The 26,157-nt window shown below is 34.5% G+C and overlaps 1 protein-coding gene across 4 annotated transcripts in view; it reads left to right on the forward strand.

The window, feature by feature from the left end:
- Positions 1–26,157, forward strand: part of SCYL2 (SCY1 like pseudokinase 2) — a 63,252-nt gene that overhangs the window by 4,328 nt on the left and 32,767 nt on the right. For 2 of the 4 annotated variants that reach the window (XM_025438719.3, XM_035699346.2), the window contains exons 2-4: positions 9,390–9,591; positions 19,351–19,508; positions 23,309–23,453. In XM_025438719.3, the coding sequence (XP_025294504.1) occupies positions 9,415–9,591; positions 19,351–19,508; positions 23,309–23,453 (480 nt within the window). In that variant the 5' untranslated portion in view covers positions 9,390–9,414. Of the gene's footprint in view, positions 1–9,389; positions 9,592–9,649; positions 9,758–19,350; positions 19,509–23,308; positions 23,454–26,157 lie in introns of those variants that run through there. The other 2 variants (XM_049094046.1, XM_035699350.2) reach the window with 2 other exon arrangements.

Genomic DNA, 26,157 nt, shown 5'->3' on the forward strand with positions numbered 1-26,157 from the left:
GTTATGGCTGAGCCAGATGTTAGAGAGTTATAGTCTTGGAATCATAATTAAGTTGTCCCAAATCTTGTTTTGACTGAGATTTAGAGGGAAAGATGAATGAATTTCAGGTAAATTCTGCTAAGTGGTATACAGTGGGAAATGGCTTATTACCATGGACATTCCTGTTGTTTTATAACTTTGTGTCTGGAAAAGATGGGCTTTTTTCTTTATCCAGCAATCAAGTGAAAATTTGAAGAGCTACTATTTTAAGAAGAGATATTTGGACTCTAAGTTTCTTATATGTTAAAGGGATGTTGCTAATAATTCAAAATCTCATTTAAATTCAGGTCTTCTTTTAGAAGTTCTTTCAGTTCATCTGTCTTCAGCCTTCTGTTACTCTCATGATATTCTTGTCTAACCTTTTTCAAGGTTATAGCCTTAACTGCTGTACTGCTTATAAGCTCATGGTAATCAAAGTTTTGTCTTTGATCAAGGCTTTTTTCCCTAAGTTTTTGGCCTGTATATCTAAAAACCTACTAGATATATCTATATGTGAGTGTCATTCAGGCAACTCAACTTCAGTGTGTCCAAAATTGAATTCTTCCTCCCACAAAACCAAGAGTTATCCCCTTTAAATCCTGCCTGGGTAAATGGCTTCGCCCTCTGTCTAGACTCTGAAATGGGAGACCTGATTGGGATTCCCAGTTTTGTCCCTTTTCTTTATCTAATTGGTCACTAACTTCTCTTAGTTCTAACTTGTACTTGTTTCTAACTTTTTCTTTTCTTCCCTTCCTTACTATTTATTACCTTACTTCAGCAACCTCTCCCTCTGTTAAAATATGTTCAAAATTTGATATATAGTACATAAAAGTGTGTAGCAAAGTTTAATATGTAATTATAAAATAAATATCCATGGAACACCTTTGAAACCCCCTTCTTCCCACCATCTCTTCCCTATCTTCCCTGTCTCTATTTCCAAGTATCTTTTCCTTTGTCTTCTTGCTTTATATACATTCTAAATTATGCATATGTATCATCCCTGAACTACGTGTTGATGTTCTCTTTAGTCTTGCCATGTTCCCTATTCCCACTCTCTACTTGATTAGAGTGGTTGATCTTACTCATTCCTGAAACCCTTCTGTGGCTTATTGCTTACTACTCATTGCTCTTGGTGATCTGGCTTTTGTTTCTTTTGCCGTATTTCCCTGTTTCCTCCAGCCTTTATCTGAACTGCTTTGTTTTTACTTTGTTCTCCCGTTCTCTGTCTAGTTCATTTCTGTTCACCTTTAGAGACATCTCTAGCATTACCGTTTTGGGAAAACCTTCTCTCTCTTACAATTTTTTGTTTTGTTTTTGTTTTTTGGCTCCTGTAAGACTTAGTATTACTGTAGATTTTATCACTGTGGGCTAATGCTATAGTTCGTTTATGTCTCTGTCTCTTGCCCCTTTGATGATAAGATCTTTCATGGCTTATTTTTCCTTCTTTCTCCCAGTTTCTTATGTAGTATCAGGGACACAGTGGGTACTCAATAAATATTAAATAATTTATCAGGTGAATTTCCACGTCTACTCCTACCATGTGTACACTATCGTTGGCTCTGTTTGGATGACGAATGAGCTTCTCAGAATTGAATATTACCTCCGAAAATATCCTTTGTTTTCATACTGAGCTCTTTGTAGTTCTCAAATCACATCATGATCTTCCTCCTTTACTGTACTTGTGGTAGGCACCTCTCTGTTTATTGCTGTAAATCTTTGCAGGTCTGAGTATGCTGGCTACAGACTAAGTCCCCAAAGAGCAGAAATGTTTCCATTTACATCTGTATTCCCAATGTATAACTAGTGCATGGTGAGTTAGAGGAATGGGTATGCAGGTTTTAAAGAGGGTTTTTATGTCCCTTTACCTCCCCCATCAAAATCAGCAGCAGATGTTCATAGAGAACAACTTGGCATAGCAATAAATATTTTCATAATGCCAATAGCAACATTTTCTAACTGCTCACAGAAATGCAGCATTAAATTAAAAAGGGAAAGAGGATCTCTATTTCTGTTTCTAGACAGTTCAAGTCTTTCATAGAAGAAGGTAGGTCATATTTGCATAAATATAATTTAACAGAAAAAACTGGATATGAACTAGTGCTACCTTAGTCCAGGGGCCTTCCAAATATTTTTGCTTGTGTGTTTTCCAAATAATTTTGAAAAAAAGAAAAAGTACTTTTTTGCATGTCTTTAAGTCGCTAGTATCTGAAATTTTTCATCAAGAGTTTTGATATTTACAAAGGACCTAATTTCTAAATTGTTGCATATTGTGATTATGTTTTACTTTTATCAAAACCTTAGAATTTTTGCTTATTAATTGGAATAAACTTGTTCTTATACATCCCTATGTCATCCATCTTATTTCTTAATTGTAATTCTGTGATAGATAAGGCATGGGGGCTTGCTGTTAATATCTGCCCTAGAAGAAATAAAGCACAGCCTCTTTGAGTAGTTTTTCCCAAATTCCATTTTGCTTTATTCTTAAGAGACTTTCAGTATTAATGCATTCTTGAATTTCATTTGCTGTATTCAAAGTTTTTTATATCCAGGCAAATGCTGTGTAATAAGATTGTGATGGCTACAAAAAATTCTTTGGGCAAGTGGGAGAAAATTGTGCGGAAAGAATTGGTTAAGGAAGATTTACAGGACACCGACTTTGTCAGACAAATCAGTTTTAGGAAGGAGTAAACATGGAAGTGGAAGATTTGAAGAATGATAGAGTTTTAGGCCTCGTTTTGTGCCATAGACCCTTTGATAGTCTAGTGAAGCCTGTGGACCCCTTCTTAAAGCAATATTTTAGGGTCTTGTCAATTTCTACAAAAGCCCCTGGGATCCTGACTGGATTGCATGGAGTCCATAGATCAGTGGGGAAATTGGTATCTTAGCAATATTGAGTCTTCCAGTTCGTGGATGCAGTCTTTCCTTTTAAGTCTTCATCAGTTTTTCGTAGCAATTATTTGTTATTTTCATTGTCCAAATCTTATATATCTTGTAAAATTTATCCAATACGTATTTCATGTTCTTGAAATGGTATTTTTAAAATTTCAGTGTTTGTTTCTTGGATATTGAAATAGACCCCCCCCTTTTTTAAATGTTCTGTTCTTATATTCTTTAATGCTAAACTCATTTAGTTCTAGTAGCTTTTTTGTAGATTGCTTCTGACTTTCTGTGTACATTTTATTTTGTTCTAATTGCTTTGGCTAGGGACCTCCATTAGAATATTGAATTAAAGTGGTAAAAGTGGTTGTTTTTACTTTGTTCCCAAACATAGGGAGAAAGTGATCAATCTTCTATTTTTAAATGTAATATTAGTTGTAGATATTCAGAGATTCTATTTATAAGGTTGAGAAAGTTCGTTCGTTCGTTCGTTCGTTCCTTCCTTCCTTCCTTCCTTGTTTTCATCCATCCATCTATCCTTTTTTAAAAAGTAGGCTCCATGCCCATTGTGGGGCTTGGACTCACAACCCGAGATTAACAGTTACATGTTCTTTTGAGTGAGCCAGCCAGGTGCTCTGAGGAAATTTCTTTCTGTTCTTTGTTGAGAGTTTTTATTATTATTATTATTTTTAAATATTATACTTATTTATTCATGAGAGACACAGAGAGAGAGACAGAGAGGCAGAGACACAGGCAGAGGGAGAAGCAGGCAAACCCGACGTGGGACTCGATCCTGGGACTCCAGGATCACGCCCAGGCCGAAGGCAGGTGCTAAACCGCCAAGCCACCTAGGGATCCCCAAGAGTTTTTATTGTGAATGGATATTGAATTTTGTCAAAAATTTTTTCTGCTTTTACTGAGATTATTGTATGTCCTTCTCCATCATTCAGTTAATGTGATGAATTATATGAATTTGTTTTTGCGTGTTAAATCAACCTTGCATTCCTGAGATAAATCCTTCTTGGTCATCGGGTTGGATTTATTAGATTTGATGTACTAATATTTTGTTAAGTTGATGAGGGATATTGAGTTGATGTAGTTTTTTCTCTTCTGTCATTTGTTGTTGGTGTCAGGGCAATACTGACTAAATAACATGACATAGAAAGTATTCTCTTCTGGGGATCCCTGGGTGGCGCAGCGGTTTAGCGCCTGCCTTTGGCCCAGGGCGCGATCCTGGAGACCCGGGATCGAATCCCACGTCAGGCTCCCGGTGCATGCTTCTCCCTCTGCCTATGTCTCTGCCTCTCTCTCTCTCTCTCTGTGTGACTATCATAAATAAATGAAAAAAAAAAATTAAAAAAAAAAAAAAAAGAAAGTATTCTCTTTTGTGTTCTGGAAGAGCTTGTACTGACCTGGTCATTATGTATTCTTTAAATGTTTGATAGAATTCAACAGTGAACCATTTGAGCCTGGAGTTTATTTTGTGGTAAAGTTTGTAGTTTTGAATTGAATTTCTTATAATAGGACTATTCTGACTTTCTGTTCCTTCTTGAGTCAATTTTGGTAGTTTTGATTTTCAAGGATTTTTTTTCCATTTCATTCAAGTTGTTTAATTAACAACTTGGCATAAGATCATTTATAGTATACCTTATTGCTTAAAATCTATAGGATTTAAATAAGATTAAAATCCATAGGATTTCCTCTATTTCCAGTATTGGTCATCTGTGTCTTTTTAATTTTTTCTTAATGTAACTAGAGGCTTATCTTTTTGAAAGCACAGTTTTTAGCTTCATTGATTTTTCTTTTTTCATTTCTCTATTAAAATAGGGTGTTACATTAAATTCCGTATGTTTGGGGGATCCCTGGGTGGCTCAGCGGTTTAGTGCCTGCCTTTGGGCCAGGGCGTGGTCCTGGAGTCCTGAGATTGAGTCCCACATCGGGCTCCTGGCATGGAGCCTGCTTCTCCCAATGCCTGTGCCTCTGCCTCTCTCTTTCTCTCTCTCACCCTCTTTCTCTATCATGAATATATAAATAAAATCTTTAAAAAAATAAATGAATTCAGTATATTTCATTGGTTTTTACTGTTTTATTTCCTTTTTTCTACTTATTTTGCATTTAATTTTCCTTTTTTTTTTTTTCTGGATTCCTGAGATGAAAGGTGAGCCTACTGATTGATTTTGGCAGTTCCCCCCACCTCATATAAATATTTAAAGCTGTACATTTTTCACTAATTACTACTTTACGTACATCCCACAGATTTTTCACTTTTATTCACCTCAAAGTATTTAAACATTTTCTGTGGTGTATTTATTTTAGCCCTTGGGTTATTGAGAAGGATTTAATATCTAAATATTTGCGTTTTTTTGTAGATATTTCTCTATTACTGATTTCTAGTTTAATTTCACTGTGGCCAAATAACATGTTTTATATTTCAGTAGTTTTCAATATGTTGAGATTTGGCTCAGAATAGAGTCACCCTTACTGAGTGTTCCATGTACACATGAAAACAAAATGCATTCTGCTGTTGTCAAGTGGGTTTTTTTGAGTCATGTTGTTTGACAGTGTTATTCAAGTCTTCTTTGTTGATTTTTTGTCTACTCAGTCTACGTCCATTTGTTACTGAGAGAAGATCCTTGAAGTCTACAACTATAATTGTGGATTTGTCTGTTTCTTTCAGTCATTTTTTTGCTATATTTATTTTAAAGCTCTTATTCAGTATGTACACATTTAGGATTTTATGTCTTCTTTGATGAAATGACATCCTTGTTATGAAATATTGCATATTCTGTTTGTTATTAATATGACCACTCTAGCTTGGTATAGTTTCACATTCTTTCAGTTTTATTTTATGAGAGACACAGAGAAAGAGGCAGAGACCTAGGCAGTGGGAGAACCAGGCTCCCTGCAGGGAGCCCCATGCAGGACTCGATCTCAGGATCCCACGATCATGACCTGAGCCAAAGGCAGTTGCTCAACCACTGAGCCACCTGGGGGCTCGCATTCTTTCAGTTTTAAATCATTTTGTAAAGTGTGTTTAAAGTGAGTTTCTTGAAAGCGGCATATAATTGAGTCTTGCTTTTTAATCTAGTTTGACAATCTCTGCCTTTTAATTGGAATTTTAAATCATTTACACTTAATATTATTTATAGGGTTGGATTTAAATCTGTCTTATTATTTTCTGCTTGTCACAATTGTTCTTTGTTCCTTTCTTCCTCTTTTCCTACTTTTTGTATTCATTTCACTTTAGGATTCCATTTTATTTCCACTATAGACCTTTTAGTTGTATCTCTTATTTTACCCAATTAATCTAGGATTTATAATATGTCTTTTTTTTTTTTTTTTTTTTTAGATTTTATTTATCTATTCATGAGCGACACACACACACACACACAGAGGCAGAGACACAGGCAGAGGGAGAAGCAGGCTCCATGCAGGGAGCCCGATGTGGGACTTGATCCCGGGTCTCCAGGATCATACCCTGGGCTGCAGGCAGCGCTAAACTGCTGTGCCACTGGGGCTGCCCTATAATATGTCTTTAATTTGCTCTAATCTAGTTTCAAGTGATATTATACTGCCTAACATATAAGAATCTTTCAAAAATACACTTCCATTTCCCTTGTCCTGTTCTTGGTTTGTCATATTTTCTACTTTTTCATATTATCAGCATATTTTTGTTATTTTTGTTTTAAATGATCAGTTATCTTTTTAAGAAATATGAGAAATTTTTTTAGATACTTGCATAATTTTTATTTCTGGTATATCCTTCATTCTTTTTATGGATTCACATTTCCATCTGGTATATTTTTCCTTCTGTTTGAAGGACTTCTTTTAATATCTCTTGTAGTGAATATCTGTTGGCATCAAATTCTCTCAGATTTTGTTTTCCTGAAAAAGTATTTCACATTTATTTTTGAAAGTTGTTTTTCCCATGGTGTATAGAATTCTAGGTTGATAGATTTTGTTTTTTGTTTTGTTTTTGTTTTAGCACTTTAGAGACCTTCATTCAGTTGCCTGACTTGTATATTTTCTGATGAAGAAAACTGGAGAAAATTTTTATCTTTTTTTCCCTCTATATATAATTTTCTTATTTTCTCTGGCTGTTTTTAAGATTTTTCTCTTAATTACTGACTTTCAGCTACTTGATAGGATGTGTCTAAGTATGGTTTTCTTTGTATTTATCCTGCATGTGGTTCATTGAATTTCTTGATACTTTGTATTGTTTTCATGAAATTCAGAAAGATTTTGGCCATTATTTTTTCAAATATCATTTCTCCCTTTTCCCACTCATTTTTGGGATTCATTTATATATGTTAGACTGTGATATTGTCCCACAGGTCACTGAGACTTTGCTCATTTTTTTTTCCCTATTCTTTTATTCTGTCTTCAGGTATTACTACTTTTTTTTTTTTTTTTTTTTTTTTCCCAGTAGGCTCCTTGTCCAGTGTGGAACTCAACATGGGCCTTGAACTCATGACCTGGGATCAAAACCTGAGCTGAATTGGATGCTCAACCAATTGATCCACCCAGGCATCCCATGGTTTTACTAATTTTTTTCCTACTAATCTGTTAATCATATCCTCTGAATTTTTTGTTTGAGATATTTTGTTTTTCAGCTCTAGAATCTTCACTAGGGTTTAAAAAAATATTCCATTTACTCTCATTATGTTCATGCTTTCTTTGAAATACTTAGACAAATAGTAGCTGTTTAATGTCTTTAATGTCTATATCATTTGTAGTCTTTTTTGATTGATTTCAGTCTTGATTATGAGAACATCTTCATATTCATTCATGGCATGTCTACTAATTATTGACTGCATGCTGAACATTGTGGATGTTACATTATTAGATATCTGAAATTTTTTTGTCTTTCTTTCCTGAATATTGGGTTTCATTCTGGTAGACAGCTAAGTAATTTATGATTAGTTTGATCATTTGAGGCTTGCTTTTAGTTTGTTAGGTCAGCTTTAGAGTACATTTTACTCTAAGAACAGTTTATCCTACTACTATGGCATGGTCCTTGTGGGATTTCTGTTGACTGCCTTTAGTGATCAGTGTAGCTGGTGAGAAATTAAATGATTTATAGCTTGGTGTGAACCTGAACTGTTCAGTTTATAGCTCTCTGGTTGGTCCTTAACTGAACTGGTTGAGTGTCACACCATGTATGGTCATCTTAGTGTCCAAACAAAGCATCAAATTTCTGGAGCTCTTTTTCAGCATATTTCCCTCCCTCTCTGTCTCTCTCTCTTTCTGTCTCTCTTTTTCTTTCTCTGATTTTCCCCCTTTTTGAAATTCTATCCCAAACCTCCCAGCTACCCCTGCATTCTTGAATTCTAGTTTGTCTCCTCAACTCTTTAACTCAGCTAGACTGCTGCTTGGAATTCTGCTCTCTACTCTGGTTTGCGGTGTGCCCCTAGGCAGAAAGCTTGGGGCAGTCCTTGGGTTTGCTTTGTTAATTCACTTTCTCACTAAGATTATATGCCTGTGCTACCTATTCACTGTTTCAAAATATTTGTTTCATATATCTGTTTGGCTTCTAGTTATTCAAGGTGAGGGGATAAACTTCAGTGTTTCTGCATCATGACTAGAAATGTGTAAGATTTTAAAAATATTTAATTACCTGTTCCTTCTGCATGTTTTACTGTCGTTTTGCCACCAGTGCTTATTTTTTTAGAAGGTATTCTCAAGTGATTTCATAGTTCAACAGTAGTTTACTCATTTATTTAAGTTAATCTCTGCGCCTATCGTGGGGCTCGAACTCAGGACCACAAGATCAAGTCACGTGCTCTTCTGACTAAACCAACCAGGTGCCTGCAACAGGAATTTTTTTTTAATAGTGAATAAAACTTTTATAAAATACAAATTTACTGTTTAATATAGCATTAGTTCCTTTTAGTTTTTATTTATTTATTTATTTATTTATTTATTTATTTATTTATTTATCTATTTTTAAGATTTTATTTATTTATTTATTTATTTATTTATTTGAGAGAGAATGCACAGAGGGAGAGGGAGAGGGAGAAGCAGACTTCCCTGCTGAGCAGGGAGCCTGCTGTGGCCCTCGATCCTAGGACCTTGGACCATGACCTGAGCTGAAGGCAGATGCTCAACCAACTGAGCCACCCAGGTGTCCCCTTTTAGGTTTTATATGTTATTTTTAGCATGAGGAAAGATTTAGACTCTGTACACCACTTAAAGTCTTGAGGGTCCATGTTACATAGTTGCACAACATTCATGTCCGTGTCAAGTGTGAATATGTCTTTTCCTGGTCTGTAATAATTGAGGTTGAAAGGAACAATTTGGTTCCTAGATTTAAATTTGCATTCAAGTGTATTGGGTTCTTTGAATACAAAATCAACATGAAGTTTTTGTCTCTATAGAATTGTTTCATTCACTGTTTGGGGTATATTAAGTTTTTCAGACTAAATAATGAATGTTAAGTGCTTCAACAAGTACAAACAAATGATCAGTGCTTCCCTGTCCCCCTGTGTTTCTAGGTAACTATAACTCAATATTGCAGCCATGGAGTCCATGCTTAATAAGTTAAAGAGTACCGTTACAAAAGTAACAGCTGATGTCACTAGTGCTGTAATGGGAAATCCTGTCACTAGAGAATTTGATGTTGGTCGACATATTGCCAGTGGTGGCAATGGGCTAGCTTGGAAAATTTTCAATGGCACAAAAAAATCGACAAAACAGGTAAGTTTTAATTCAGAGTCCATTTGGCAAGAACATACATGATAAGTACCATAATGTGCATATGCATCTTTATGTTAGAGAATTTGATGTTGGTCGACATATTGCCAGTGGTGGCAATGGGCTAGCTTGGAAAATTTTCAATGGCACAAAAAAATCGACAAAACAGGTAAGTTTTAATTCAGAGTCCATTTGGCAAGAACATACATGCTAAGTACCATAATGTGCATATGCATCTTTATGTTAAGAAATGCCAAAAGTAATGGGTTCTTTACTTCTCGTTTCCATCCAGTGAAGTCATACAAAAATAAATGCTTTAAAACATGCCCTAATCTAGTTACAAATACATTGTTTAATATATCATCCCGTCTTCTATTTTAATTTTGCTTACTTAATAAATCTAATGTATCTGTTGAGCAAAGAAGTATATTAGATTTTTTAGCGAAGTGTTTGTTTTAGAATAAAAATCATGTTCCTTTTCAAATTTGTCAATAAGCTAGCTATTAGTTTATTATTACAGACTTTTGTAACATTCTTTTGTGTTTAACGCGATATTTTTTATAATCAGAAGGTAGTATGTTTGTGGAATAGTTAGTAATGTGTTTTATGATATATTTATTTGAAAGTTATTTTAAAACTAACTGTTCTTTTAGTAGTCATTTGAATGAGTTATATTTTTATTTTTATTTTTTTAATTTGACTTAAGAGACCAACAGATGGTTCTTAGAAATGTGGAGGATTGTTAGTGTTATATTTTACTAACAGTTTTCTGTTGGAATTGTTAAAGAATTGAAAACCTCCAGGTTTAAAACCTCTGTAGAAATAATGTTCTTTAAAAAGAAAAATCACTGTTTCCAAAACTACTTTTGTACAAATGAAACATATAGGTCATAAGACGTTTGGGATTAATTACACATAATTTTCCAGTGACTCTGTCCCAGTTATACAGTTGTGGATGTATATGCATTATTTGTGACTTTTCCAAAGCTGGCTTTTTTCCCAAACAACAAGTATATTAAAGACTGAATCAGTTTTGGTTATCCTTTTATGAAGTAGGAATCTTGGTCTTGTGATAGCCTATCAAGGCTGGCATGTGGTTTGTACCTGACCTGTAAATCTTGTTTTTATTGCCATTTGGTTGGAAGTCTTTAGTCCAGGGCTGATCTATATTTTAAATGCTGGTGTATTTGTCATTTTTGAACATTGTTTTCTCTCTCAATTCACTAAGCGCCCAAAAAATAAGTGGTTTCTTGAGTATTGAATGCTTCAAAAGCTATTAATGAGTCCATGAAGTTATGTAAATGACCAACCTCTAATACTAGCTTTTATAATCAATTATATCAGAGGAAAATGAAAGAACACCAAATGTACTAAATTTTGCATTATTTATTAATGGTGGAACATAATAGTGTCTGTGTGCTCAGCAAAAAGAGTTCTCAGTGTTTGTGTTTATATTAGAAGTCCATATACAGAAATTCTCTGATAACGTTGAAACTTCTGTTGCAGTTCATAGAACATGAAAACCAGGCACAAATAATAGGTAATTGATTGGATATTGCATAATAATACATCAGTTCTCAACTGCTAACTGCCAGAATTGGATTCTCTTAGGAAACTGCTTTATTTTACCCCCCAAATTTATTGCTTTGTGGAAAAAGATAGTTTTGAAATATATCTGTGCTTTATGTGGATACAATTTTGAATCTTCTCTCTTTGCCTCTTTTAAACCTAAGGTATCTGAACTGAGTATTCTATTTGAACTATACTAGCTAATTCCCTAAGAAGTAGCTAAGTCTTTAACTACATTGGCATTGAAGCCTCATTTTAATTTCTCCCTTAATTGTAGTTTTAATTCATTTTCAGTTATCTCATTTTTTAGTAAAAGGGAATCATAGAAGATAGATAATCTAGAGCTGTGCTACCCAATATGGTAACCACAGGCTACATATACCTATTTCAATTAGGAAAAATTAAATTTAGTTCCTTAGGAGCACTAGAAACATTTTCAAGGCTCCTTAGCTATGTGTGGCTAGTGTATTACCATACTGGACAATGCACATAGAGAACTTTAAAAAAAATTTTTTTTTAAGATTTTATTTGTTTATTTGAGAGAGAGAGAGACAGAGATATAGTGACAGAGATAGTGAGAAAGAGCACAAGTGAGGAGGAGAGGGAGAAGCAGGCACCCCACTGAGCAGGAAGCCCAACATGGCTCTCCATCCCAGGACCCAGAGATTATGACTTGAGCTGAAGGCAGATGCTTAATTGACTGAGCCACCCAGGCACCCTGCATGTAAAGAACTTTTGATCATCACCAATGTTCTGTACCACAACACTGATCTTAGAGAAACTGGGAGAAAAATATTGGAAAAAGACATTCTTCTTGGTCCTAACCCCCGCCTCCCCCCATGCATAAAGAGACACTGAGACTGTGAGACTGAGGGTATTTTTCTTAACCCTCTCAGCTTTCCTTGATCTAGCATACAGTGTACTTGATTGTGTTTGTGTTTATAGCAGATTATATGATCTTAAATTTGACTTTGAGGTAACATCATGTTAGGGACTTAGGCTGGGAGATTCTTTCTGTGTACTTTTTGCTAGGGTTATTTCAAGTTCACAGTAGTATAGTAGTACAGTAGTACATGATGATTTGGCAAATAAAAATTTACTTTTGTGCCTGGTAACATCATTATACCTCATTAGGCATCTGTGTTATTATTATCCTGGCTTTATGCTTCCAAAACCCAATTTCTGTTGTTTCTGTTTTTGAAAGACATTCTTTGAAGAGACATCTCCGGGTAAGTAATTTATGAAAGTGCAATTGAGAATTCCTAAGAGTCCTAAGTTTAAAGTTGGTTTTTTTGCAGTTAAATAAGGTATTTAGGCCAGTTAGGTATACAAACTTAAGATTTTTAAAAGTTATTATTTGGGTAAACTTCACATGTGAACATATTGAAATGGATAGATCATTAATTATAGCCTCTTAGCATTTGAAGCTACTATTTAGGTTTATGTTTATTTAGATTTCTTCTTGAGTGTTCATTTAGAAGCAGCTCTTGGTTCCCAACCATTACTCTTTCTAGAATCTTAGCAGAGACGTCATAAGACACTTCAGGGTGACATTTAGGGAATAAAGATTGTGTCTATTTAGCATATTTTTAAAATATAAGCACACTTTTAAGAACTTTTGCAGAGTAGTGCACAAATTATCAGTGTAGAGCTTGATGAATGTTTACAGTGAGCACACCTGTGATCAACATCTGGGTCAAGGAAACATTGCTAATATTCATGGCTTTTCATAGTCATTACCTCTCCACACCTTCTCTTCAGAGGTCACTGCTATCTGATCCTTTGACTCTAAGTAAAAATTACTCTAAGTAATTTTTCCTATTTTTGAACTTTAGGGTTGTATGTGTGTGTGCGTTGCATGTTTGTTTACTTTTGAATTTTATTTAAGTGGAATCATACTGTGTACTCCTGTTTGGCTCCTTTTCCTTAAATGTATTTTCATGGGATGCATGTATGTTGCTGAACATAGCAGGTTTTCTTTTTATTAAAATATAGGATATTGTTATGAACATTCTAGTATATGCCATTGGGACATATAACACATTATTTAGACATGGAATTACCAGGTGATAGTGTTTGTATTTGTTCAGTGCTAGTCTTTCTAGAGTAGTTGTTTCAATGTATACTTCCATCAGCAGTTAGTTTCTTCACATTCCTGCCAACCCTTTTTATAGTTAGTCTTTTTAGGCATTCTGAGCAGAGTCTTATACTTATTTTTTATTTTTCAGTGTAGTTGACACACAGTGTTAGATTAGTTTCAGGTGTGCGATATAGTGGTTTGACAAGTCTATACATTATGCCGTGCTCACCACAAGTGTTGTTAACCTTTTGTCACCACACAGTGCTGTTATACTATTGGCTATATTCCCTATGCTGTACCTTTTATCCCTGTGATTTATTCATTCTGTACCTGGAGGACCATACCTCCACTCCCTTTCACCCATTTTGCCCATCCCTCCATTTGGCAACCATCAGATTGTTCTCCGTATTTATGGGTCTGTTTCTGCTTTTTGTTTGTTTATTCATTTGTTTTGTTTTTTAGATTCCACATAGAAGTGAAATCATATGTATTTGTCTTTCTCTGTCTGACTTACTTCACTTGCCATAATACCCTCTAGGTCCATCCTTGTTGCAGATGGCATGATCTCAGGGTCTATTTATTTTTGAAAATTCATTGAAATATTCGTTACTCCTCTACCTCCTAAACTTTTATATTGTCTGGTAGGTAATTAATTGCTGGGCATAGAATTTATAATGTTATGTTTCTGTTACAGCTTTATAACTGAGTTAGTCTTTCTACAGAGTAGCATGTTTAGGATTAAAATGGTACCTAACCATAAGTGTTCTTTTCAAACATATTCTTATTTCCATTGTAAATAATATTTATTTTAGAGAGATTTCTGAGATAAGTGCCCTTAATTGGATTTAATTACCTTTTCTAATTTTTTTTTAAAGATCTTATTGATTTATTTATGAGAGATACAGAGATAGGCACAGACACAGGCAGAGGGAGAAGCAGACTCCATGCAGGGAGCCCGACATGGGACTCGATCACGGGTCTCCAGGATCACGCCCTGGGCTGAAGGCGGCACTAAACCGCTGAGCCACCTGGGCTGCCCTGCCCCCCTTTCTAATTTTTAATTATACTTTATTTAAACAAACCATTAAAGGGAAATTTTTTTTTTTTAAAGGGAAATTTTTGGCCAAACTATCTATCTATATGTATCAGTCATAAGTGAGAAATGGTTGCTTTTGTATATGTGTGTCCTTTAAAAATTGAAATACCATCACCATATCTGTTTGATGAGAATGGTGTAACTACCAAGGCTGCTAATATGTTTAAATAATTTGTAATAAAAGCACTACATAAATAGAGTTTCTTTCCCACGTGTATACCTTTTACTGTGTTTCGAGTAGAATAATTCTACATTTTGAAATTTCTTTCAACTCTACTATATCAAGTTAAGGAATTTATTTGGGGGGAAGATGTTTTTAAAAAAGAGTGTATGTGTGGGTGTATTTATTACTTAAACATTTATTTATTATATATAAGTATTTCTGTTTATCTTGACACAAGATTCTGTTGCCAGCTAACTACTTTTCAAAATGAATAACTTGGGATCCCTGGGTGGCGCAGCGGTTTGGCGCCTGCCTTTGGCCCAGGGCGCGATCCTGGAGATCCGGGATTGAATCCCACATCGGGCTCCCGGTGCATGGAGCCTGCTTCTCCCTCTGCCTGTGTCTCTGCCTCTCTCTCTCTCTCTCTGTGTGACTATCATAAATAAAAAATAAAAAATAAAAAAAATGAATTTAACTTAACATTTATTTGTGGTCTTCTAGTTAGTGTCCCATATTAATGATTATTTTTTAATCCAGTTTTAGAATAGACTTTTTTTTTTAAACAGGCAAGTTTAGTCTTATTTTGTCTTAAAAGTCATGTTTGCTGGCCTGTTTCTTTTGCCTGACTACTGCATTAGCCTTAAAACACCCCCAGTTAAATGACTATTCTTATGAGGATAATGAAGATAGATTGGTTTTAAAAATTATATAATAAATATTTAGCTGGTAATCATTATTTTAGCCATTCTACTGGATGTCATCTTGGACGTTTTCCCTTCCCTTTTTTTTTTTTTTTTTTTTTGTTTAGGTTGTAGAGTGCTTTAATGGGGAGCGCTCCTGGGCGAGGTTTCATGACTCGGAGAGGTGGCCAGAGTCAGGGAAGTCGCGCGGGGTTGGGGACTGTGGGGGTTTTGAAGCCTTCTTGGTTCCGACCCGTTTTCCCTTCCTTACTGCAAAATCTACATTGTGTTGTCCAGATGCCAGTATTCGTGGATGAAGCTTGCTGGTAGTATGTAGGCAAAGGCATAATTAAATTATTATGAAAAATTAAAGTATAATTATAAAATTAAAAGTTTTAAATGAAAAAGAAATCACTGTGCAAAGCTGAATGTGTTAGTCAAATTGGTTAGGTCAATAATGATCATCGACTATCTTCAATAATTTTAAGAGATATATCTTAAAATTAGTCTTAGTCTTAGTCTTCTCAAATACCAAGTTCTTTTAACTTAATCTCAATGAAAATTTAGATTTTGTTTTATTACTTTAAGAAAGGAACTTTGCCCGTAAATCACATGAAAAATGAGGAGTATGATGGTTGGCAGTCACCACTGACCAGTCATGAAAGGTCTTTAAATAGAGATCACAGGAAGTATCTATGTCTCAGAAACCATCTCTCGTGGCTTTGAGGGATAGGTTAGTGGAGGTCATGATTACTATTAGGGCATCCTAGACACATTGGCATATATTTATTTAGGTTTGTTTTATTATTTATTTATTTATTTATTTATTTATTTATTTATTTATTTAAAATTTAGATTTTATTACTTAAACTGCCCTGTTTTCAGCAAGAGTTCAACGTTGTAGAAAGCAAAGTAGCTTTAAAAAGTTATAAATTAGACTTGTATCAAAAGGCAGTCTCCAGGGCCGCCTGGGTGGTGGCTCAGTTGGTTAGGCGTCTGCCTTCAGCTCAGCCTCCGTGCTCAGTGAGGAGTCTGCTTCTCCTTCTCCCTATATGTGTCCACCCTGCTTGTGCTCTCTTTTGCTCTCTCTCTCAAAAAAGTAAATAAAATATTACAAAAAAAAGGTAGTCTTCATTTTGACAAGTATTAGTTTTTAGAATAGATATTTTATAGCATTTTTATTTAAAGATAGGCTATTGAGAAAAAATATTTTTTAGTAACTTTTTTTGCCAATGTGTTTTAAAGGCTATGAAGTGAATAAAAAAAAGTGCCAAATATTCTTATATTTTGTTTTAGTAATTTTTTTATAAAAAGGAGATTCCAAATTTAATTAGAGTTAACAGTTGACTCTTAAGTGGAAGATTTTGGGTATTTGCAGTACTTCACCTTTTTTGTATATTTGAACATTTTCATAATAAGGAGTCAAAAAAGGTTTTAATTCAGTATGATAATGGAAAGCTTCCAGTAACTACTTGTCTTTATTTACCACCACTAGGCAGTACGTCTGAGTGTCTTCTAGGTGTAGATCCTGTAGTGGACACAGAGACACTTAAGGCATAGTTTCTTTCTTCTTTTTTAAGAAGGGGAGGTGTGCTTTCTTTTTTTAAGAAGCTTGTAATACGCATAAGGTGACAGGACTTTTACACAAGTGATGTGTGCTAACAGAGTGGGTAGTGAATTTGTAGAAGGAAAACAAATGAAAAGTTAGATGATAGTCTGTTCTGAAGAAAAGTTTTGCAGTGCAGGCTAAGAGTTTTAAGAAGTCTGTGTGAGGTCTAGGGGGTCCTGGGGTCGGTCATACCTTGGCATTAGTCAGTCATACCTTTGTTGAAATTGGTTAATTTTAATTAAGCTGGAACAAAGAGAAAATCTTTTTAAGATAGTTGATAACCTATTCTGATCTATGTAGAAATCTTTTGTGACTTTAAATAAATGAATATCTCAGAATTTTATGTTTTTTCTTTATGAACTATGTTTTTCCTTAAGCGGTGAAATTGCAAGAGCTTAAGGGCTATTTCATGCGATATATATATATATATTAAGGTCTTAAAACATCTTGAAAAAATAAACACATTTGGGACGCCTGGGTGGCTCAGCGGTTAAGTGTCTGCCTTCCGGCTCAGGGCGTAATGCTGGAGTCCTGGGGATCGAGTCCCACATCGGGCTCCCTGCTTCTCCCTCTGCCTATGTCTCTGTTTCTCTCTCTGTGTGTGTCTCTCATGAATAAATAAATAAAATCTTTAAAAAAAAACACATTTAATTTAGATGCATTTATAAAATGTGTTACAGCAGAACACTTACTAAAATAAGATTGTGCATATGGGAACTTGAACTTCTAGGTCATTTGTTTTTAGTTCAAATTACTATGACATAACACTTAGCTCTGATAGACCTGTGTCTCATGAATTATCAAAAGAGCTAAAATTATGAAAAAAAAAGGAGCTAAGATTATGTATTTATCCATGAATGCTATTTAAATGTCTCAAATGATTATTTTCCTGAAAACATATATTTTAGGGAGGGGGTTGCTCTGTATTTATTGTCCCTGTATTATTTCTCTGTAGACAGAATGGTATATTGGGTAAGAATGTGGTCTTCAGATGTAAAATGACTGAATTTGAACTTGATCTCACCAGTTGTGAGATTTTAGATAATACATTATCTTCTCCACTGTGTCCTCATCTCTTAAATGAGGATAATAATTTGTTTTGTAGGATTGCTGGAGAAATTAAGTAATTCCTTAAAAGTACACAAATGCTTTGGAAATAAAATTTTCGAGTTGAGTTACTAAATAGTCCCTTTGTTATTTTGGAGACTTAATCCTCCAAAATCCTTAACTTATTTATATACATATAAGGAGCCTCCAACTTAAAACAAGTTGTGTTTGAGATATTTATTGGCTTGACATCTGCAGTGAATCTCTATTAGGTAATGAGGTTGCTTTGTGAAAAAACATAATCCTAATGTAGCAGAAATAATAAATAAAATGGAAAGATACTGTCTTGGGTATTGATGGTTGAGTAGTAGTAGGTTTAACTAGAGGCTTTTGAAAGAGACTTTTATAGAAATTCTGAAAGTCATTCAAAATTTTTCAAGGTATTTTGGAAGGTTAGCATTGATTCTTTCCTAATTTTGCTTCCAGCTTTATCATTTTTCTTTCCATTTATTTATTTTTTATTTATTTTTTTAAAGATTTATTTATTTATTTATGATAGACAGAGAGAGAGAGAGAGAGAGAGAGAGAGGCAGAGACACAGGAGGAGGGAGAAGCAGGCTCCATGCTGGGAGCCCGACACGGGATTCGATCCTGGGACTCCAGGATCGCGCCCTGGGCCAAAGGCAGGCGCTAAACCGCCGAGCCACCCAGGGATCCCCTTTCTTTCCATTTATGATGGAGATCTAGCATCACTGCTGTGTTGCACTGTGTGGTAATACATCAGCTATCAGTACAGCTATTTTTTGATTGATTTGTTAAGATTGGTTACTGGATGGGAGCTATTTTTCCTTGGGTAACAGATGAAGTGAAAGGAAGAAGATAGTTAAGAAGGACATGTGCTTTTAGTAGTATAAATATACTATGAATGCTCTTGGAGAGAGGCAAGGAGAGAGTAACTTCCTGTACTGGTACATTCATTCCCAGTTACTGTGCATAGTACATTAGGAATAGAGTAGAAGGAGAGAGTGAGTATAGGCTATTTGTATATAAAAGATGCTTACAAAATGGGTTTTTGTATAAACACGCACTCCTGAAATATACAACTTTTCTTTCAAAAAGCGATTCAAGATTTTGTAGGGTTATAAGTAACCAGGTTTATCATTATGAATAGCATTTTGAATTTTTAAACATTTTAACTTGTATGAGAATTCTGGTTAAATAAGAGATTACTTACATAGAGTACAACACAATATACTTTGTGTGTATTAGAGTTCAAAGATGGAGATTCTCCTGTGTTCTCCTTAGATAAGGGCTTGGTCTCATACTTTAAAAAGTATTTAGATTTATTAATCATGAAGAAACCCAGCTTTTTGATATCAGAAAAGTGTTACAATAGTGCTATAATTTCTATATTAGATTTTAGTTACTTTGATTTGTAGACCATCGTGACACTTGAGTAAAAGTTTTATTACTTTTGTATGTTCTTGCTTAAAAATAAATATGCAATTCTTTAATTAGGAAGTAGCTGTTTTTGTCTTTGATAAAAAGCTGATTGACAAATATCAGAAGTTTGAAAAAGATCAAATCATCGATTCTCTAAAACGAGGAGTCCAACAGTTAACTCGACTACGACACCCTCGACTTCTTACTGTCCAGCATCCTTTAGAAGAATCCAGGTAAATTTCTATAAAGGCTTTTTATAAAAGACTTGTTGAACAAATAGTTAATAATTTTATATTTAAATTCTGTCTGGAGAGCATGCTCTCAGTGAAAAATTCTTATAAACTGAGTGTTGAGTTCTTATGGATTTTTTATTTCTGTAAAATTTATTTACGTATTCTGTATATTTACCTCTTTTTGAAATAGTAAAAACTTTCTTCACATTTGCCATCAGTCTGTATTTGCTTACTTTGTGCTCAGCCCTACAATAGTCAAAGTGGAGGATGTAGAAGAAATATAGCATGTAGCCTCTGTCTGAAAGTAGCTCTCCTTTTAATTTGCTAGAATATTTTGCCTTTGCATTGATTACATATTTGTAGGCTGTTTTTATGTGTGTTTCAGGTACTCTTCTAAATATTTAACCTTCTGATATGCTCAGCATGTCAGTCCATAGCTCTCATTTACTCTGCCATTTATTTTTCTCATGGCTGAGCTTAAGAGCTGTTGCTGAAAATAACAAGAATATGAAATTTATGTTGTGTAATCTTAACTGGATCCTCAAGCTGTGGTGCTTCTAATAGTCCATTAGGTACCCTAGCTATACAAACTTTTCCACATTACACATAACCCCTAATTTCCTTCCTTTTTTCTTCCTACCTAGCAGACTGTATTCCTCAGTTCAATTAAGAAGATTTTAATGAAATGGTTTGCCAGTTGTGTTTTATGGACCCTAGAATTTAAAGGATAGGGGAAGAAAGGACAGATAGAAGAAAAGAGCTGGCAGGGTTCCAGTCTTCTAATATCTCTTTGGCCAGGACATTTTTGCTTTTATCTTTTTATGTATTGAATTTCTGGATAGTTCTTACTTTGGAATCTTCAGGAACCCACTGTTGCTTATCTCTCTCCCTCAAGAGCACAAGATACTTTCTTTCAACTTAAAAGAAAAAAGCTTAGTATTTACCGTAAAAACTGTGCTAAATGCTTTGCATCTATTTAACTCATTCAGTTCTCACAATTATATGGAAGAACTGAGAATCAGAGACATTACTTCAGCCACATAGATACCTTGATTCCTAAGCCCCTGGTTTGTTTTTTTCCACTGTTTCATGGTGTGCCTACCCAGAAATATGCCCATATATCTCTTATGATGATAATATTTTTATTGCTCTTCTTTTTCATGAACAAACCCAAAAGAAGAGTATAGTTGTTGGCTCTTATGTAAATTCACTATTGTGAACTCTTTATGCTGAAGTGGGTAAGTTTTGTTTGCTATACTTGGCCTGAGCTTTCCGAACTGTACCGTTTTCTCTGGAGTGTTTTCTATCAGCATCTACCATCTCACCTATCAGAATCCTACCCATCTTTATTACTTTAACTTGTATCAAGGTGTTTTATATTTCATCATTACACATCACTTGAGGGGAGAAGCTATCCCTGCAGCTTCTTTTATAGTGATTTAAATATTATAGAACTAGGGATTTGTTGGCAATTATTACAAAAGACAATTCAAGGATTACTTTAAGGCATTTTCATTGTTGTAAAGCTGTAAAGTTGATAGAAATAGGACAACTTTAGGGAAGGAAAAACATGACTTCCAGTTTTTAATGAATTAATAATGTAGAGATAACACTGGAATTATCCAAAAGAAATGTTCTATAATAAAGTCATCCAGGTGAAAGCCCCGAGTTGGGTGATGTACAGTGAGAGTAACATGGAGGTAGGTAGTAATTAAAACCATGAAAAAAAGAATTTTTCAAGAGCATGAGTCAAAAGAGTAGAGTACTGAAGACAGAACTTGGAATGAAGAGGGGAAAGAAGAGCCAGGAAAAGGAATGACTGATGAATGATGATTGTTACATGGCAGGAGAAAAACAGGCAGCATGTTATGGAAGCTAAAGGAGGGGAGGGGAGAAAGGACCCACTAACACTCATGGCACTGAGTAAATGAAAATAAGGACTGAGAAGAAAGACTTCATTACATTTGACTAATCAGAGATTTTTATTGATCTTCAAATACATCAGTTGTAGAATGGTGGTTTGGAAGCTAGAAAATAGATATCAAGGAGCCTAGCAGGGAGAACTTCATTATATGAATACAGTCTGACAGGAGGAACTCAAAGGAAATTTTAGGAAGATAGTTTAATCACTAATACACTGAAGTGAAGTTTAGGGAAATTAAGTCATTCATGTTAGATGAATTTTATGCTTTTTTAAAGTAAAAAGTGGATAATAGATGAGTAGTCATTAAAGGGGACCATGGAATGAGGAACCAAGAAGAGGGCTATAAAGGAATGTTCTTGAATGTTGAAAAAAAACAAGATTAAAGTACACTATGTGACTTTACACTGAATTTAAAAAGACTTGAGCTTTCTATTTTTTCCTTCTGCTTATGATATAAGAGAGTGAAAGAAACTTCTGGTGGTTATTATAGGTTAATAAGGATTTGCTGAGTAAAGGGTAATTTGGGTGATAGTTTATTGTGATAGTTCGGAGAAAGAAAGTAATCAAATATATATGGTCAGTATTGAATACTTTGAATTTGGTGAATAAAGGTGCTGGTGGGCTTGATTTAGTGGAGGTAGTAAAGGGGTAGGAGATGATGGCTAGTAAGTAGCTGTGGTTGGGGAAGCAGTTATTGAGAAGAGGACATGGCCCTTTTGGTATGTGACTGTTTGTAATGGTGATGGGAGTGAATATTCATGAAAGATTAGAGGGCTTCCAGCTGGAAGAACAATCATATGGATGTTGATGTGGCCAAGGATGATGTTGGGGTCAAGACATGGAGGAAAAAAATAAGAGTCACTCAAATACATGAGTTCTGGGAATTCTAGAAAACCGTAGAAAAGACTTCAGAGTATTTGATCGGTTTTCCTCCAGCAAATGAAAGCCTGGTATCCACTGTGTTTATGAGCTTGGTGAGAGAGTAAAGAATAAGGTAGCATCTTTGTTGATGACTGATCAGGTGTTGCTTTCTCCCTCAGCCCCAAGCAGCTCTCTCTTAATCTCCCATGTATGAACTTCTGCATATGCTTTCATTTGAAAAATGGGTTCAAAGTGCAAGAAAAGTCACACAGGTATAGTGGGCAGATGAAACTGCAAAAGGTGTGCTTGCTGTTAAACACAGTCCACGTGCAGAGGCTTGATTGAGCTTTTTTACCGCACTACCTTATAGTTCTTCATTGCCAGAGCCTAAGCCCAAGGCATAAAATGTTAGGACTTGAGTCTCAAACACTTGGTAATTATAATAGCGGTAGAGATTTATTAAGTTTACATGCTAGTCACTCTGCTATGTACTTTACATTCATTATCTCCTTTGATCTTCACAGTAGTCCACTAAGGTGGTTTGTTATCACCATTTTACAAATGGACAAAGTGAGGCTCCATCTGAGGTGTCCAAGTCACCTAGTCCGAATAGGGATGCTGAGACTTGAAGTTGGGTATTTGTTGTCAAAGCCTGAGCTCTTTATGATTACTCCATAAAGCCTGTTGAATGTTAATTTCTAACATTTTCCAAATTTCTAAATATTCTTATACATCAAAAGCAATAATTTAAAATTTTAAACATTGTGACACCATTTTGTTATATATGAAGTAGGTAAAAGGCGCAAAGCTGCTCTGATTGAAGTAGTGAGAGGGGATCTGGAGCTGTGCTCTGGGCCTCTTTCTGAATTTTCTTGCTCAGAGGGGTCATTTCAGCATATGCTGAAAATAAATCTAGATTTCTACCTTCTTGTTGACCACTAATATTTTGTGTATATTTGACTTTGATAATGTTTAAAAAAATGATGGTAAATAACTTTTTCTTTTTTTAAAACAGAGATTGCTTGGCGTTTTGTACAGAACCAGTTTTTGCCAGTTTAGCCAATGTTTTAGGTAATTGGGAAAATCTACCTTCTCCTGTATCTCCAGACATTAAGGAGTATAACCTTTATGATGTAGAAACTAAATATGGTTTGCTTCAGGTATGTATTTTATTCATCATGTGAAAAGAGTTTTATCCTTCAAAATTGTTTTTGGCTACTTAAAACTTATTAGCAATATCAACTGCTTTATGTAAACCTTTGGGTCCTTTGAGTAATTTAAAAATTATTTCTGTATTCTGCCATTTTTTTTACAGTATATTGTTAGGTTTAAATTATATTTTAGGGGATCCCTGGGTGGTGCAGCGGTTTAGTGCCTGCCTTTGGCCCAGGGCGCGATCCTGGAGACACGGGATCGAATCCCACGTCAGGCTCCCTATATGGAGCCTGCTTCTCCCTCTGCCTATGTCTCTGCCTCTCTTTCTCTCTCTGTGTGACTATCATGAATAAATAAATAAAATCTTTTAAAAAATTATATTTTAGGTTTATAAACATAACATTGGTAACCTTTGTAGAAGAGCACTTACTGACTCATTTGTTGATGGGTTGGTTCCCTTTTGATTTTTTTGAGTGCTAAACTTTGAGACTGTAATTTCATAAACAAAATATTAAGTTGAAGTACTAACATACTTAAAAAATAAAAATTAAATCTTTAAGGAAATTATGTAATCAGTATCGAGATAGTTACACTTTTCTTATATGTTCACTTTTTCTGATTTTTCTTTCCCTGTCTACCAAAATATCTTCCACTCTGTAGTGTATATATATATATTTTTTTTTGTAGCATATATTTATACAGGAGATTCTTAGTTCTTTGGGGACAGAGATCATTTTATTTGTTATTTTTTTAAAACCGCTTTATTGATATTAATTGGCATATGATAAACTTCACACATTCAAAATACTATATTGTTTTATAAATTTGACATATATATACTAGTGAAACCATCACTACAATCAGAATTATGCATATATTTATGACGCCCAAGAGTTTTCTTACCCACTATAATCCCTCCCTCCTACTTCTTACTATCTATCTCTTGTCCCAGGAAACCACTGACCTGCTTTCTGTTCCCATGAATCAGTTTGTATTTTCTACAATTTTATAACTAGAATCATACAATATATACTGTTTTTTCCTGTCTGGCTTCTTTCACTTAATTCTTTGAGATTCATCTGTATTATGTGTATCAGCACTTCTTATTTATTGCTGAGTAGTAGCCCAGTGTGTGTGTGTGTGTGTGTGTGTGTGTGTGTGTGTGTTTGTGTATAAATATATACACACCATAGTTTGTTTATCCATTATCTGTTGATGATCATTTCATTTGGGGTGTTTCTAGTTTTTGGTTATTGCAAATGCAGCTGCCATGAACACTCATATACAAGTTTTTGTATGTGCATATGCTTTAATTTCTCTTGGTTAAATACCTTGGAGTGGAAAGTCTAGATCAAATGGTATGCATGTATTTTGGTTCTTTGGAAACTACAGACTTCTAAAGCGGTAATACCATTTTACATTCCTGTTGCAATGTATGAGAGTTCCATTTTTTCCATATGTTTGCCAAAAGTTGGTATGATCAATCTTTTTAATTTTAGCTATCCTAATTGGTACACAATGGTATTTTGTTGGAGTTTTAATTTGCATTTCCCTGATGAAATAATGATGTTGAACATCTTTTCATACACTTCTTTGCCATCTGAATATTTTTTTGGTGAAATATCTATTCAGCTCTTTTGACCATTGTTTGAATATTTTTTTGGTGAAATATCCATTCAGCTCTTTTGCTCATTTTTTGCCAAAAGTTGGTATGATTGGTTTTTTAAATTTTAGCTATTCTAATTGGTACACAGTGGTATTTTGTTGGAGTTTTAATTTTCATTTCCCTGATGAAATAATGATGTTGAACACCTTTTCATACACTTCTTTGCCATCTGAATATTTTTTTGTTGAAATATCTATTCAGCTATTTTGCCCATTTTTTTGAATGAATGCCCATTTTTGAATGGGTTGTTTTTTTATTACTGTGTTTTGAGATTTCTTTGTAAATTATGGGCACAAGTCTTTTATCAGATACATTACAAATATTTTCAATATTTACAAATATTTTCTAGTGTCTGGCTTATTTTATTCTCAACAGTATGTATATTTTTAATTGTAGTAAAATACACATGACATAAAATTGACCATCTTACCATTTTTAAGTGTATAGGTCAGGGACATTCAGTGCATTTATATTGTTGTGCAACCATACCACCATCCATTTCCAGAACTCTTTCACTTTGCAAAACTGAAGTCGTATCTATTAAACAATAACTCTTAATACTCATCCCCACAACTTCCCAGCCCCTACAACCATTTTACTTTAATTCTCTATGATTTGACTACTTTACTTTAGGTGCCTCGTATAAGTGGTATCATATATTACTTTTTATTACTTTTCCTTTTGTGGTTTATTCCACTTAGTATGTTCTTGAGGTTTATCTATGTTGTAGCATGTGTCAGAATTTCCTCCCTTTTTAAGACTGAATAATGCATTGTATGTATTTACCACATTATGTTTATTAATTTGTCTATGGACACTTGGATTGCTTCCAAATCTTGGCTATTGTGAGTAGTACTACTATGAACGTGGGTGTAGAAGTTTCTCTTCAAGGTCTTGTTTTCCTTTTTTTGGGGGGATAGACCCAGAAGTGAAATTGCTGGACCATATAGTAATTTTATTTTTTATTTTTTGAGGAACTAGCATACTGTTTCCCATCATGGCTATCCCATTTTATATTTCTATCAGTAGGGTAGCACAGGGTT

The sequence above is a fragment of the Canis lupus genome, chromosome 15 (assembly GCF_003254725.2).
Source record: "Canis lupus dingo isolate Sandy chromosome 15, ASM325472v2, whole genome shotgun sequence".
In the NCBI taxonomy this organism is placed as follows: Eukaryota; Metazoa; Chordata; class Mammalia; order Carnivora; family Canidae; genus Canis; species Canis lupus.